The sequence below is a fragment of the Dipodomys ordii genome, unplaced genomic scaffold (genome assembly GCF_000151885.1).
Source record: "Dipodomys ordii isolate 6190 unplaced genomic scaffold, Dord_2.0 Scaffold30, whole genome shotgun sequence".
In the NCBI taxonomy this organism is placed as follows: Eukaryota; Metazoa; Chordata; class Mammalia; order Rodentia; family Heteromyidae; genus Dipodomys; species Dipodomys ordii.
In genome coordinates this window covers 8,624,708-8,639,843 of record NW_012267246.1, presented here as the reverse complement: position 1 = coordinate 8,639,843, position 15,136 = coordinate 8,624,708, and the positions used below count along the sequence as shown (strand labels likewise).

At 40.2% G+C, this 15,136-nt stretch overlaps 1 protein-coding gene across 1 annotated transcript in view; it reads right to left on the bottom strand.

Moving 5' to 3' along the window:
- LOC105985557 (EGF-like and EMI domain-containing protein 1) overlaps window positions 1–15,136 on the bottom strand; it is a 468,949-nt gene that overhangs the window by 434,075 nt on the left and 19,738 nt on the right. Inside the window, 3 exon segments of the mRNA XM_013016148.1 lie at window positions 12,398–12,517; window positions 12,613–12,634; window positions 14,734–14,924. Coding sequence (XP_012871602.1) covers window positions 12,398–12,517; window positions 12,613–12,634; window positions 14,734–14,924 — 333 coding nt within the window.

The following is a 15,136-nucleotide window of genomic DNA, read 5'->3' as shown; positions in this document are numbered from 1 at the left end:
CCATCTTCTCAATAAAGAACGATGCCAGGGTGACAGACCCAACCTTCCTGCAAACATCCTGATTTATCTTCTGCAATGAAGCAAAGCGGTGACCCCCACCCCTGCTTCCCCCACAGCTCAAAACGGTTCTTAGACATCAAGCTTCCCACCCCATCTGTTTGAAATGTCCATTCCAGCGGGAGGCCTGCCCTGGCCCCTCCTCCAGTGCTCTGCCCAAATGGCACCCCTGGGCCCCAGGGAGGTGCTCAGCCCCTTTCACCTGCTGTGTGTGCTTTTGTGTTAACCCCCAGACACCACTGATGGCTTTGGAAAAGCAGGAAGAGATAAGCATAGAAGATCTCATAATTTCTCCAAAGACAACAAAGCAAAGGGCATCTCAATGAGGGAATTATTTTCAACTAACTTTCCACACATAGCAATATATAAGTCTGGAAGAAATCACACACACACACACACACACACACACATTTTTCCCTTCTATTTCAGGTGCTATTGTCATAGAAACAAAACATTTGGGATAATCTAGCACATTGTTGGTTGTATATTAAATTATTATGCTTTTGCGAAGGACAATTCGAATATACACACCCAAGCCTTGAAATGTTAATTCAACAACTCCATTTCCACGAATACATCCTCAAGAAATTAGGGGTCAGATACTGAAGAACAAAAAGGTACATCACATTTTATGACAAAATTAGAAATAACTCAAAATAAGAATAAGTCAGAAACAATATATTATAGTGCAACGTTAAGATAAAATAATTTCAGCCAGAAATAAGAACATTTTCAAATAAGATGTGACATGACAAAATGCTCAAGATTAAAAGTTAAATAAAAGCAATAGTTACAAAACAGTACTTAAATCTAATCCCAATTAAGAGACAGTGGGGCAGAGAGCAAGAGAGAGAGAGAGAGAGAGAGAGAGAGAGAGAGAGAGAGAGAGAGAGATCAGAGGTATATTCCTTAGTGGACAAAAAATCCAAGTGAAATTCATTACTTAAATATTAAAAATAACTAGGAATTAATTTTAGGGGGTTTCCATAATCTTATATGTTTGATGTATACACACACACACACACATGCACACACACTCACACACACATTTATTAGTTACTTCAACTGGTCAATGGTAAATGTAGTTTATTAATTTGTTCGGCCTTTTCCCCACCTCCCCTCCTCTTAACACTGAGATACTTGTAGCAGCTTACTGAAGATTTGGGGAAGATAATACCTAAAGTTAGCCTACAAAAGTGCCTTTTTTTGCTGATGACTCCAATATTAACTATTTTCATGCTCTTGCTTTATTAATGCATGAATGGCAAACACATTCCGAAAGGCTGATGAAGAGTAGAGGACAAATCTCAGACCTAAGATCCGGTAAAACTCTCTCTGTTCCAATTGCAGAGGAGGCATGAGAGCAAGTTCCAACTCCATGTTTCTGCCAGTTTTCCATTCAAAATAGATTGTAGGTAGCTTTTGATCAATCTTGAGTTCTCTTTGGCTCTAGTGACCTAAACTGCTTGATGTCAATATGGATACGTAACTGTTGGTTATTTCTGAAGCACTTTCATATTTATACCTTGGAATAATCAAGTTTTATCAAAACACAACAAATGATTTCTATGTGTGTAGAATATGACTGTGCTTTAGTGTCTTCTTCATTTTATCATAAATAAATGAAGAAGCATTCCTCATTCCCACAGAAATTAGGAATATAATTAGTCTTCCATGTGCTGATAAAAAGTGTTATTTTTATTGCTCTTGAGATATAATATGTTATGTTTCCTAAGTTAAAAAAGCATACCTAATGAATTGTGGATTAGTAGTAATTACTTTAGAGCTAAAAATCAGTGTCTGTGGAAATTTTCCTTCGAAAGGCAATTGACATTTCTCTGTTCATTTTTTTTTTTTACCAATTTCCATGATCCTCTATGGAAGTACATTTGTACAACTAATTCATTTAGTCAGATCTTCACAACAACAACTGTTAAAATAAACCAATCCATATGAGGTCCTGGTGAATTTTTCTTGCAATTAGAAGTAATGCTACCAAAATTATCACAGCTATGTGGTATGAGAGGAGCTACCAAATAATTTTAAACAAAACAGCCTCTTTCACTGTGAAAGTGGTTTAAAAACTTCCAACATGTACAGATGCGCACACAAACAAATTGACTGATGTATAGCATATGTAGTGAGGATTTCAACAATGTAACTCCTCTGAACTACTAACTTACAGTTTAACACAATAACAGAATGCCAGGAATGCCAGGAAGCTAAAACGTACTGGGGGAAGGGGTGTCAAAGGGAGGGTCAGCAGACAAATGGAGAGGAAGATTAAGCAAAAATAATCATAATATTCTATGTAAATATGTGAAAATAGACCTAGGTAATTTAAGGGATGGGTGTAGCTGGGAGTGATCAAGAAGAACAATGGAAGGGATGATGTTCATCAGGATGTATTGTACTCATAAATAATATGTTGAATTAAAACCCCCTTGCACTATGTAACTTTAAGATAGTATTTTTTAATATAAGTAATGTTGAGTTGCTTAATCTCACACCCCCAATCTTCCTCTTCCTTACCAACAGCAAAAGACCCCCAAGATAACCTGTAACTAACTAAGAGCTTTAAGAATGATTGCATAAAAACTACTTTATGTTTTCCTGACAGGATACTGACTTTGTTAACTTCCTAGCTGATTTCTAAAACATACTAGTTATGGTAAAACTCCCAACCTAGAATTATTATTACCTTTAACACTTTTTGCCAAATAGAATCTGTCCCCTAGATCTCAAATTCTGACTGAGAAAGTGACTTTAAAAAAAAAGTGATAAATGGAAAGACTTGGAAAAAATTAGATTAAGTGAAGCAAGCCAGGCCCAAAGAAACATAGGTCCCATGGTTTCCCTTATTCGCAATCACTACTATATGTCTGAGACAAGCAGAAACAGTCAGATAAGATGATGTTAAGTGAAATGAGCCTTAAGATATGTATTCAGATGGTTTTTCTTTCATGCAATTGTTTCTAACACATTTGTAAGATGATTTCTTTGTTGCTTTGTATGTCCCTCCCCCACAGTATAACCCCTGCTTTCACTGTATTTGATGTTGTTATAATTTGTGGAGGGGAAGGGGAAAAACAAATCGTTTATATAGGGATACAGGTGGACCCATTGCAACAATGAGATGTACAAGTCGTTATGTCAAAAGCAAACTTTAGAACTTTGGTGGGGGGGAGGAGGGTTGGGTGGGGGGATGGGGAAAGTATGGGGTGGTAAGGGGAAACAAAGGAGGCTACAACGCTTGATAAGAAATGTACTCATTATCTTGACCATGTAATTGTAACCCCTCTGTACAGTATTTTCACAATTAAAAAAAGAAGTGATAGAATGTGCCTAAACCCTGTAAGAGTATATTTCACCTATACTTTAGATAAGTAAGACTACATGAAGGACATGGAAAAAGTCCATTTATTCCTTTGCTAAATTGATATTTAACTGTTATCTTTAGATTCCCACCCCTCATAAATTGTTCTTTTTTTTTTTCAGAAAACTTTGTGGAAAGAATTTCCCATTAAACAGTACTCATCATCTTTGGTCCCATGTGATTTGTATCTGTTAAAAAAAAATCAGTAGTAGGAAAAATTAACTTCTAAGGCACCAATTTACTTTCCTCTTTTAGATAATGGTAACACAGCCAGTCATATCTTCTTTTTTATCTTATTACCTCTCAAGAACTTCAGAGTTAAGTCTGAAGTTCCATGCAAGCACGTATGTTAAGTTCTTTGATTTTTTTTTTTTTATTTTATCAGTCATGGGACTTCAACTCAGGGCCTAGGCATAGTCCCTGAGCCTCTTTGTGCTCAAGGCTAGCACTCTACTACTTTGAGCTACAGCTCCACTTCTGGTTTTCTAGTGATTAATTGAAGATAAGAATCTCACAGACTTTCCTGCCCAGGTTAGCTTTGAACTGAGATCCTCAGATCTCAGCCTCCTGAGTACCTAGCATCACAGGTGTGAGCCACCAGCTCTCAGCTATGATCCTAATTCTTTTTTTTTAATTCTAATTTTTTTATTGTGAAAATACTGAACAGAGGGGTTATAATTACATGGGCAAGATAATGAGTGCGTTTCTTATCAAGCATTGTAGCCTCCTCCTTTGTTTCCCCTTCCCATCCCATCCTCTCCCCCCCCACCACACACCAAAGTTGTAAAGTTCATTTTCGACATAACAACTTGTACATCTCATTGTTGCAATGGGTCCACCTGTATATGATCCTAATTCTTAATAACACTTCCCACCAGTTCCCATTTGTTGTTGAGACAGGGACTTACCAACATTTTTCCTGGTCTCAAGTCACAATTTTCCCATTCTCTGCCTCCCAAGGAGCCAGGATTACAGAAGTGATATCCTGACATCTTGAGAGTCAATCTCCTCTCACTTATTGTTCTATCCTCTCCAGATGTGCAGAGCACTTCCTACTTTTAGAAATCATACCTCTAACCAAACAATGCTATTCTAAGTCTATTCTAAGTATCTTTAAAGCAAAAATACCTCACTAAGTTATCAAAAACAGTGTCCCAACTTTAAAGAGATGAGAAATGCATCCTTAAGGTAAATATCCAGGGTCATGAAGCAAGAGACAGTTGACAAAAATCACCATTTTGCTTCCTGTTGTTTGGTTTTGCTGTGATAGAGATAGATTGCAGGGCCTTGTAGAACCTCTGGCAGGCTCTGGGCCACTGAACTATATGCATATATGCACAACTTCCCACAAATCTTGACTGAACGGCAGGGTGTAACGGCAGGCTCCTGCCTGCCATCCTCGCTCTTCTAGCTAGCTTCTCTCGATAGGCTAGGCTGCTGCAAAAGATTACGTCAAACCAGAAAGCTTCACTAGCTTGACTTCCAGCATTTTGAAAGGAAGTTACCAGCCAATGTCTTGAGAATAATTGTAATGGCTGCCAATGCAGGCCAGTGTCTCATTCACTTGAACTTCTTAAGTGTGAGGCTGCTGGAAGATAAGAATGGGAAAGCCCTTCTTAAAAGTTCCCTCTTGCTCTGTCACTCTACATTTTTCTACTTTCACATTTTAAAAAGAGAGTTGTATTCAAATGATGAGCAATTCCCAGGCCTCTGTTTCTGTAATTCCAGGCCTCTGTGATTTTTGAAAATGAATATGTATAGTTATTCTAACAGACTTACAAAATATTATTCTTACTCAGATACCACTTTTCTACTGGGACCTGTGGTGACAATAAAAAGCAATAAAAGCGAAGAGGGACAGTCTTAAGAGATAAAGTTCTTTTGAGCATATTTTCAGCAGGGAAAATACACCCACACCCGAAGGACTATGGGAAACTTTATACTACATTTAAGCAAGGACACATTTTCTGCTTCTTAATTTACAAAAAGAAGAGGAAGAAGAAAGGACATCATTAAAATGCACATAGGGATAAACAGGCCATTTATTTACTTCTCCTAATTAACATCTTTTCTGATCTCTGGAGTCTCTTCTGAACTCCAGAGCCTTTGGGAAAAGATGCTCTTCCTAGCAAGAGAACCAATGATTCAAAAACTTGCTGATTCCAGAGGGAGAAATGTCAGAGTCGAAAAGACACCCTAAAAACAAACATGTTAATTAAAAACATGAGATAAACACTACCATCTTACACCTCTACTCCCCAGCCTTGGGAGGCCAGGGAAACAGTCTCTCTGCTTAAAGTGTTTAAAAGGCCAAATTAGAATGAATCGTCCCAGAAACAGTTGACATTTGTTCTTCACACAGCCATCACCCTCCAGGAAGACAATTCATAAAATGCGATCCAAAGGGTAGGATTCAATAATATGAGACTTAATGTGTGTCACACCCAAAGAGGGTACAGAGGGGCCCTGGGTTATCTCCCAGCAGTCTTCACCAACACCAACAGCCCAAAACAAGTAGAAGGCCTCACAGAGGGAGTGGCTGGGGCTGAAAGAAGGCCAGTGGGGATCTGTAAGAGAGGAAGAATGAGGTGGTGGTTCTGTTACCCATCAAACCTTGTCTCAATAGAAATCTAATTCTCTCTAGTTGGCATCTGCAAGTGTGGAAAGGAAAACAAACAGGAAAGGGAAGGGAAGAGTCAATGAAGAAGGATCCAAAGTAGAATGATAAGGAAAAATTAACAAATTAGGTAAATCAGTGGTACCATTTTGGATTTCCCCCAAATTTTGGATTTCCCTCATAAAATGGATTTTTTATTTGATAAATAAGAAATATGACAGGTTTGGTGGAATGTACAAGGTCCGATGTTACGTTAAAGTCAACCATGAGATCTGATAGAGCTTTTGTCAAGGATTAGCTATGTATGGGTGGTTTGGTTTGGTTTGGTTGGATTTGGTTATTTGTTGTTGGTGGTGGTGGTGGTAGTGGTGTGTATGTGTGTGCTGGTACTGGAGCTTGAACTTGGAGATCAGGGACTGTCCCTTACCTTTTTCACTTAATAGCACTCTACCACCTAAGTCACAAAAGCACTGCTGGCTATTTTGCCAGTTATTTAGAGATAACAGTCTCACAGACTTTCCTGCCTGGGCTGACTTCAAACTGTAAGCCTCAGATCTCAGCCTCCTGAGTAGCTTGGATTATGGGCTGGAGTTACTTAGTAGTACCTGTTTAGAGCTACTGGTATCCATCTTGCCTGTATGGTTGTAACAAGTTCCTTATTACTGCTGAAACTTGGCTTAGCTTAAGTGATTGAAAGGAGCAGATACGAAGCATGACTTCCTATCTATTCATTACTCTTTCTGTTGGCTTATTATATTAAGTCAAAAGTTCATGTGGTATTTTTAGAAGAAGCTGTCATTTTCCATATTAACATCTGCTTCTACTTCATATTACATTATAAAATGTAATTAGTAAGAAGACCAACCCATAAGTACCTTCTCATATGCATACTTATGTCAAAAATATAATAGTAAGTTTACTGTAATTTCATATACATAAAACAACATTTCATGTATCACCATATCAAAGCAATTTTTATTTTGCTGAAATAAGCTAAACTTCCAAAACCTACAAAAATTCTATCAAGTGTTGTTTCCTACATCTTCATGTAGCTAATCTTTCCATATTTTGGATTATTCCCCTAGATGAGAAGAGCTTTGCTAAAAAAAGGAACAGAGACTGACAAAGAGCCTGAGCTCAATGCTTCCCTTTTAACTTTGAAAAGAACGCCCTCCCCCCCAAAAAAGAAGAAATCTAGTTCAGCCCTTACTCAAGGAAGAAGTCTAATTAAGCAGCTGTTAGTATTTGCAATGATCTGTAGCTTGTTTCAGTGTATGTTATTTTCTATATGAGAAGAGGCTCTGATGGTCTCCAAAAAGTGATCTTGACCAAATTCCAGAGTTCAGATCAATAATTCCTTCACAAAGCAGCCCAACACTCTCCCTTGCTTCACTTGCACTGTCTTCATAGCTGTGCAGACACTGTAACGATGGAATTTCTCTAGGGAACTATTTTCAGCTCCTATCTGCAATCGCTAGGTCATCCAATCAATAGGAAATGAAAAACTGCAACCCAGTGTATTCATCCAAAATTCAGCTATGAAATGCTTGTCCGGGGTAGCCTGTATATTATTTAATCGAGATCTTTATGACAACTTTTTTCCTCCATTGTGGTTGGTGATAAATGCAATCAATCAAAAAATATACCCAGATCAATCATCTAACCACTTTGAATTGTCTGGCAACTTGGATGAAGTGCAATGGAAAAATGAGAGCCATAATCAATGAAATTGGTAATGCGGCAGGAAACGATTAAAATACACCGGAGTGAAACATGACTCCCTACCTGTTCTGGGCTGGCACTACAGCCTGGCTGTATTAACTTTAAGTCAAAAGTTCACTGATATTTTTACGTACCTGTCTTTTTCATATTAATATATGCTACTTTATATGACTGGCAGTCAACGGCACAGATTACATCTACATTCTGTCATATGTACATCTCAAATTAATATCTTGGCTGGCAACTGGCATGAGAGGGAGGGTTTAATTCTGAGTCTAACCACAAATCTTTGATAGGTCATGATATATAAAGTAGAAACTTATATGAACCTCAAACTATTTTGAGAAATTATAAAAACTGTTGTGTCCATCTAGATTTGGTATAAAATTATTCTAAAGTACTTCAAGTTGTTCACAAAGATAGATATAAATACATAATGTAGCTATCATACATTTTAAGCCTTTTCTAATCTAAGCCAAAACTTGTTGCAGTAGAAAGAAATATAAGCAGTATGGTGGTAGTTCATGCTTATAATCTTAGGTTCTCAGAAGGCTGAGATCTGAGGGGCAAAGTTTGAATCCAGCCTTGGCTGACAAATCTGAGAGACTATTGCCTCTTATTTACCACCAACCCTCGAAGTGGAGGTGTGGCTCAATTGGTAGAGCACCAGCATTGAATGAAAAATGAAGGCAAAAGCATGAGATCTGAAGTTCACGCCCTGGTACCACCATTAAAAAAAGAGCATATACAACTGATTTATGTCCCAACTATTACATTATGTTAATGTCATAAAAATTCTGGAAAGAATGTTGTAGAAGAATTAAGAGTCAGAAGAACTTAGTTTTCCATGTGGACTCCAGTTTAACTATGTGACCCACTCAAGTTCAAAGTTATCATAGCCATTCCAAAGACACTTCATCCATAATATGGGATTATCAATACTATGAATCTATAATATGGGATCATACCTCTGTACCTCATTAAATTTTGTAAAAAGTAAATAACGTATGTGAAAGCATTTGGTAAATTATAAAGCAACCTATGGATCCTACCTAATTATGAATCATGATTCTTTAACATTTTCCAGCTGCATTGCAACACTGGAAAACATTTTCTATATCCTGTCACTGTTTAGATCTGAGCAGAGGGCTCACAAACACAACTCAGGTTTTCTTTGTTCTCTAACAAAGGAAATGATACAGCTAGAGATTAAGAGAGGCTACTGCTTCACACTACGGTACCTATTTTCCATGGAATAGCTTAATCAAGGTATAGATTCTTGCCAGAGCATTCTCAGTAAGTCAAGATCACTCTCCTTCAGCACTTCCTCCTACCTAATGAAGAGTTATCGAAATAAACATTCACTTATCTAACACACAATTATCCGTGAGACACGGGCAAGGACGCTGGTTGCACTGAAAACAGAACATAAAGTGTGTCTACAGGTGTCTGAGTGGTCACAGAAGACTTCATAAAGAAGGGGACCCTTGAGGAATAAATCCCTGCAAAGCTCATTCAAGGCTGGCGGTGTCATACCACTTCAGAATGTCTGACGGGTGAAAATATTTACATCAATTTTTACAATCATTTTTTTTTCCTTTTTAAGTTTAAATGCCTCAGAGGCACATGTTCTCACCAGCTTCTCAACTACTAGAAAAGCCATAAATAGGTGTTTGGACAGAGAAAAACAGTAGAGAGACAATGGGAACATACTATAGCTCAGGCTTTAGGTCAAAATTGAGCCTGTCTTTAACTTCCTAACTTGCAGTTCGGATGACCTTGGAACATCCTCTTGCCTCATCTAAGCTGAGATAGGAGAGAATGATGGTCAGGGCTGGACAAGGTGGCTACATTTTATAGAGGCTCCCTTCTTCCCCAAGCCACCTGCATTTTCCCCATCTCAATACTTACTACCAGGTAGTGTAACTACCTGACAAGTCATCAAGGACTTGTCCACAATCCCTGAAGACAAGGCCTGTTTCTTATTCACCTTAGAATGATTAACATGGTAGAATGATTAACATGTTAATCATTGAATAGGCACAGAATGGCTATTTCTAAAAGGAAGATACGCATGGAAAATATGCAAGCAGGATAGCAATGTTCAATTTAATTATTCAGTAAGTATTTATTAGCAACTATCACATAGTAGGTATTGTTGGGGTGTGTGCTGGTGCTAAACGTTGAACTTGGGGTCTCGTGTTCTCTCTCAGCTATTTTGCTCAGGGCTGGCTCTCTACTACTTGAGCCATGCCTCTACTTGTGCCTTTTTGTTTTGGTGTGTGTGTGTTTGCACATGCATACCAGTCCTGGGATTTGAACTCATGGCTGTGTGCTGTCCTTGAGCTTCATTTGCTCAAGGCAAAGACGCTACCACTTGAGCCACAGCTCCACCTCCATGCTTCTTTTCTTTTGCTAGTTAACTATAGATTAAAGCCTTGATGACTTTTCTTCCCAGGCTGGCTTTGAACTGAGATCTTGAGCTCTCAGCCTCCTGAGTAGCTAAGATTACAAGTGTGAGCCATAAGCAGAGGCAGTGCCCACAATGGACAAAACATCTTGCTCTCGTACAGCTTACATCTCGGTGTCAGAAATAGACAATAATAAGATAAGCAAAATGTATGGTAGGTAAGAACATTTTAAGAGCCGCTGGGGAAAAATTGAAATAGGGAAGGGAAAAAATGGAAGATCATGATTTGGGGGAACCTGAAAAAGTAGCATTTGAGCAAAGACCTGAGCAGGGCAGACAGTGAGTACTCCATATATGTGTCCTTCACGTGTTCAAGAGGATAATCCCCTCCTAGGCATCCTGGTTTTTACTCTGAGTGATGGGAAAGCCAGTGAGCACTTGGCAACCAGAGGGCCTAACATGCTAGCACAGTCGCTACTGGTGTGGGAGGGGACAGGTCCCTAAATGAAAAGTTCCATTAGGAAGCTGACTCAAACTCCAAGTAGGCTAGGTACCAACCAGAGGGTCACAACGGTAATCCTAGCTAATCAAGAGGCTGAGATCTGAGGATTGAAGTTCGAAGCTAACCCAGGCAGAAAAGTCCATGAGACTCTTATTGCCAAATAACCACAAAAAAAAAAAAAAAGCTGGAAACAGAGCAGAGGCTCAAGTGCTAAAGAAACTCAGAGATAGGGCTCAGGCCCTGAGTTCAAGCTCCAGGACAGTCACAAAAATAAAAATAAAATAAAATAAATAACAGTCCAGGTAGAAAAACGAAGATAAATTGGGTCAGGGTGACGAGAGTGGAGGTGTTCAAAATGGCCAGTCGGGGGCTGGGTTTAAGGTGCTAGTGGGATGCAAAATACATGGCTCCAGGACCAATATCCAAGCATTCTGAAGAGACTTCGTGGGACTTGAGTTACTTGGAATTCTACACAATTGCAATGCAGGTGGCAACTTCTGCTGAACAAGGAAGATCGCACTGCTGCTGAAGATCTTATCAGGCAGCACACAGCAACCACCATGGAGGACAAAAATGGTCCGATGGCAGCTTGAATACCATGACAGGTAGGGAATGCAGAGTGTATGCAGGAAAATCTTGGTGGCATCCTTCCCCAAGAGTGGGCATGAAGCCAGTGCCCGCCTATAATCCTAGCTACTCAGGAGGCTCAAATCTGAGGATCATGGTTCAAAAGCCAGCCAGGATAGGAAAGTCCATGAGACTCTTATCTCCAATTAGCCACCAGAAAAAGCCGGAAGTAGCACTGTGGCTCAAGTGGTAGAGCACTCGCCTTGAGCTGAAGAGCTGAGAGACAGTGCCCAGGCCTAGAGTTCAAGCCCCACACCTGACCCCCCCAAAAAATGGACATAAAACACTCATTCTCAGATGATGATCAGTGTAACACTAGTGGGAAGGGAATCAAAATGTCAGGGTATGAAAAGGGGAAGCTAGAAGGAAAAAATAGTGTAGATCCAATAAAGAAGACAGAGCTCCAGACTCCCTGGGACTCCTAGGAAGGGACAGGAAGAAGCCTCATCCACATTACGGAAGAGATGACCAGTGCAAGCCAGATGGGGCTCAGGTTGTTTAGGTAAAATTTGGAAAAACCTAGAAGCAACCTACTGAAACAATATCCTAGAGTGGGAAAATAAAGACTGTTAAAATTAAAAGCAAATTGTTACTGGGTACCAGTGACTGAATGCATATAATCCTAGCTACTCAGGAGGCTGAGATCTAAGGATCACAGTTAGAGGCCAGTCTGGGCAGGAAAAGTCTAGGAATATATATTTTTTTTCTTCCAGAAGCAGAGCTGTGGCTCAAATGGTACAAGTGCCAGCTTTGTGTGAAAAAGCTAAAGGCTAGCACCCAGTCCCTGGCACAATAAGTAAATAGATTATTTATAAATAAATAAAAACAGGAGACAACCTAATAAACATAAATGAATGGCATGTCATAGGACATTCTTCACGATCCACTCAAATCTACTAATTCCCAAAATGTTTGATTATGTATGTTCCCATAGCAACCACACATCAGTCTTGTTGATGGACATAATCAGAGGGATGCTGGCTGAAACACAGTATTTTTTGACCCCAGAGAGAAAGAAACACGAAGACGACATTGTTTTAAAGCTCCCAAGTTTCTTCTTTGATGGTATTAATGCTAACTAGGCACGAAGTCCCGTTGCTAAGGAAATCTTGAATTCCAAGGCGCTCACAGCCCGTGCAGGGTGAAGCGGCTACCGCCTCCCGCAGAGCCTGAGATTGTCTATTGATTCTCAGTACCTGCCAGGCTCTGTCCAAACCAAGCAGGTCAAGAACGATTTCGTACTAGGTATTGGCTATGCTCTTTTGGGCAATCCTGTTTCCTAAGGAACACAGCATTATTACCTTTTCACAGCATCCTTCATATCTTTCAGAATTCAAACGTGCATCCATCAAGCCAAATTTCCACATGCTCCCACTGCAAATAATTGCTAGCAAACCTTCACACAAGAGGCGCCCATCCAATGGAGAAAAGCCCACCAATGTTGCCTTTTATGTTACACAAAACAGAACACTCGAAACTTCAAAATAAAAAGTTTATATGCATAAACTAGTAATAAAAAAGTGAAATAAACTGAACTGGTTCTAACACTGTCAGTAAAAAAAAAAAAAAAATCAACATCGACAATTTAGCAAGAATGCTCCAAGCAGTCACAAATGAGATCTTTTCTGTTCAACATAACCTTCACCCAATTAAGCAGATGGAAAAGAGCATTTATCAAAGGGAAGTTCAAGTTACATCCAAGTTCGAGCTAAATCAAACATTTTCTTCCTAAATACCTTGAAGCAAGTTGATGGTATTCACTCCAGCTCACTGCTTTGTGGGTTTCTCTCCTCCTTGGCTTTCTAGACCCTTCTCTCTGCTCTTATCCCTTTGCAGGAATCTCCAAACCATTTGTTCTTCTTTATGTAATATTTATTGTTATCATAAAGGTGATGTACAGAGGGGTTACAGTTACATAATTCAGGTAAAGAGTACATTTCTTTTTGGACAATGTCACCCCGAGTACATCTCCTTTTGGACATCACCCCTTTCCGTGTTCTCCCCCAGTTTTTCCCTCCCATCTCACCCACAAGTTATATAGTTCATTTTTCAAATAGTATCTAATGAGTACCACTGCTGCATTTGTTCTTCTGCAAATGGGTCCTTTCTCCATTTCCATTCTCCATTTCCATTGCCAGCACCTGGAGCTCCTGAGCTAGTAGCTTCTTGATTTTGTTTCTGCCTTGCCTTCCCTGCACTCCAAACCTCCCTATGATGGTCCTTGGGTGAGGAATCCAGAATTCTAACAGCAGCAGCCCAGATGCGTGTCCTCCTCCTCACAGTGAGACAGAAGAGCAGACCCGATGGCCCTGTATTACTTAACCAGGAAATGAACCAGCACGATCTAAGCATGAGTTTCCTGAAAGTAGCAGAGTCATTCATCACCAACTGCACAAACTCCACACAGACCATTTTCCCCAGTTAGGAATTTTTCTTCTCCCATGTCTTCTGCGCCTGGCTAATCCCAGCCTCCTCTTCTGCTTCAGTACAATGCTCTGATCTCCGAGCAGGCATGTGGACCTCCATTTGCCCACAGGAGCACGGCTGCCCAGTGGCTCACTGGTGTCTAGCTCACTACAATGAGTGTTTTCTTTGGCAGATGCCCTCCTTGTCCTCACAACCAACCACATTTCAGTCCAGACACATTGTGTGCTCTGTAGCATCTGCATAAAACATCATTTTCAACCAAAGCATGAAACTGAAACAAACGTTCTGTTATCAACCCCATGATCTTCCCAAAATACCATTCTGACTTTGAAAGGAAAAAGCATCTGTATCAACAGAAGCCAGAAGTCAATAGGGAATAGGTTGGTGTCGCCAGCTTGGTAAGCCAGTTTGGCTTACTTGGGAGCATCTTTGAAGTTGGGTCCAACTGAGTCCTAGGCTCAGTCATCACCAGGCTGTGCTACTGACCCCAAAAGTGTGTGTGTGTGTGTGTGTGTGTGTGTGTGTGTGTGTGTGTGTGTGTGTGTGTGTGTGTGTGTGTGTTGGAACTCAGGCTTGAATTTACAATGTGGGCACTGTCCTTTAGCTTTGTGCTCCACACTGACACTCTACCACTTGAGCCACAGCTTCACTTCCTGCTTTTGGGTAGTTAATTGGAGATGACAGTGTCTCCGATTTATCTGCACAGGCTGGCTTTGAACAACAATCCTCAGAGCTCATTCTCCTGAGTAGCTGGGATTACAGAACAAGTCTTAGGAGAGTATCTCAGCCACAAAGAGGCAGAGTCCTCTCCCCTTAGCTATACCTCAGAGGTAGCCATATCCCAAGGAGATGGAAGAGAGTTAGGTACACTCACAGCTTCTGTATCCTGGGCTTGCACTTAGCTTATGGCCCTGTATTGGACACAGGAAATTTTGACAAAATCTGATGAATAAATGCAGCTTTCTTTTTTTAAAACTCAGTGCCTAGCTCCCTACCCTGTTCTGGATCTTCTCTGGCTTCAAACGTTTCATGGTCACTTAGCTCTCCCACAGCCACACACCCTCTTTCAGTGGTGCTTTCCTCTGACCACCAGCCACGCTTGAAAGTGTGGCTCGCATTGGCTCCATCTGCTCTCACCTCCTCACACCCCTGCATGGGCTCCTGGTCCATCAAATTCATCAGCAAACTTACAACCAAAGAGAGAACACACTAATTACCTCCTGCTTCGTCTGTCCTCCCTGCAACCTTTAATAAAGGTCTCAAAGTTCTGCCTTCAATTCTAGGACCAGATTCAGAGCTCTCTGGCAACTCTTATTCTGTATTCTTCACTAGTATGCTCTCTCTCTCTTTCTCTTTCTCTTTCTTTCTCTCTCTCTCAAACACACACACACACACACA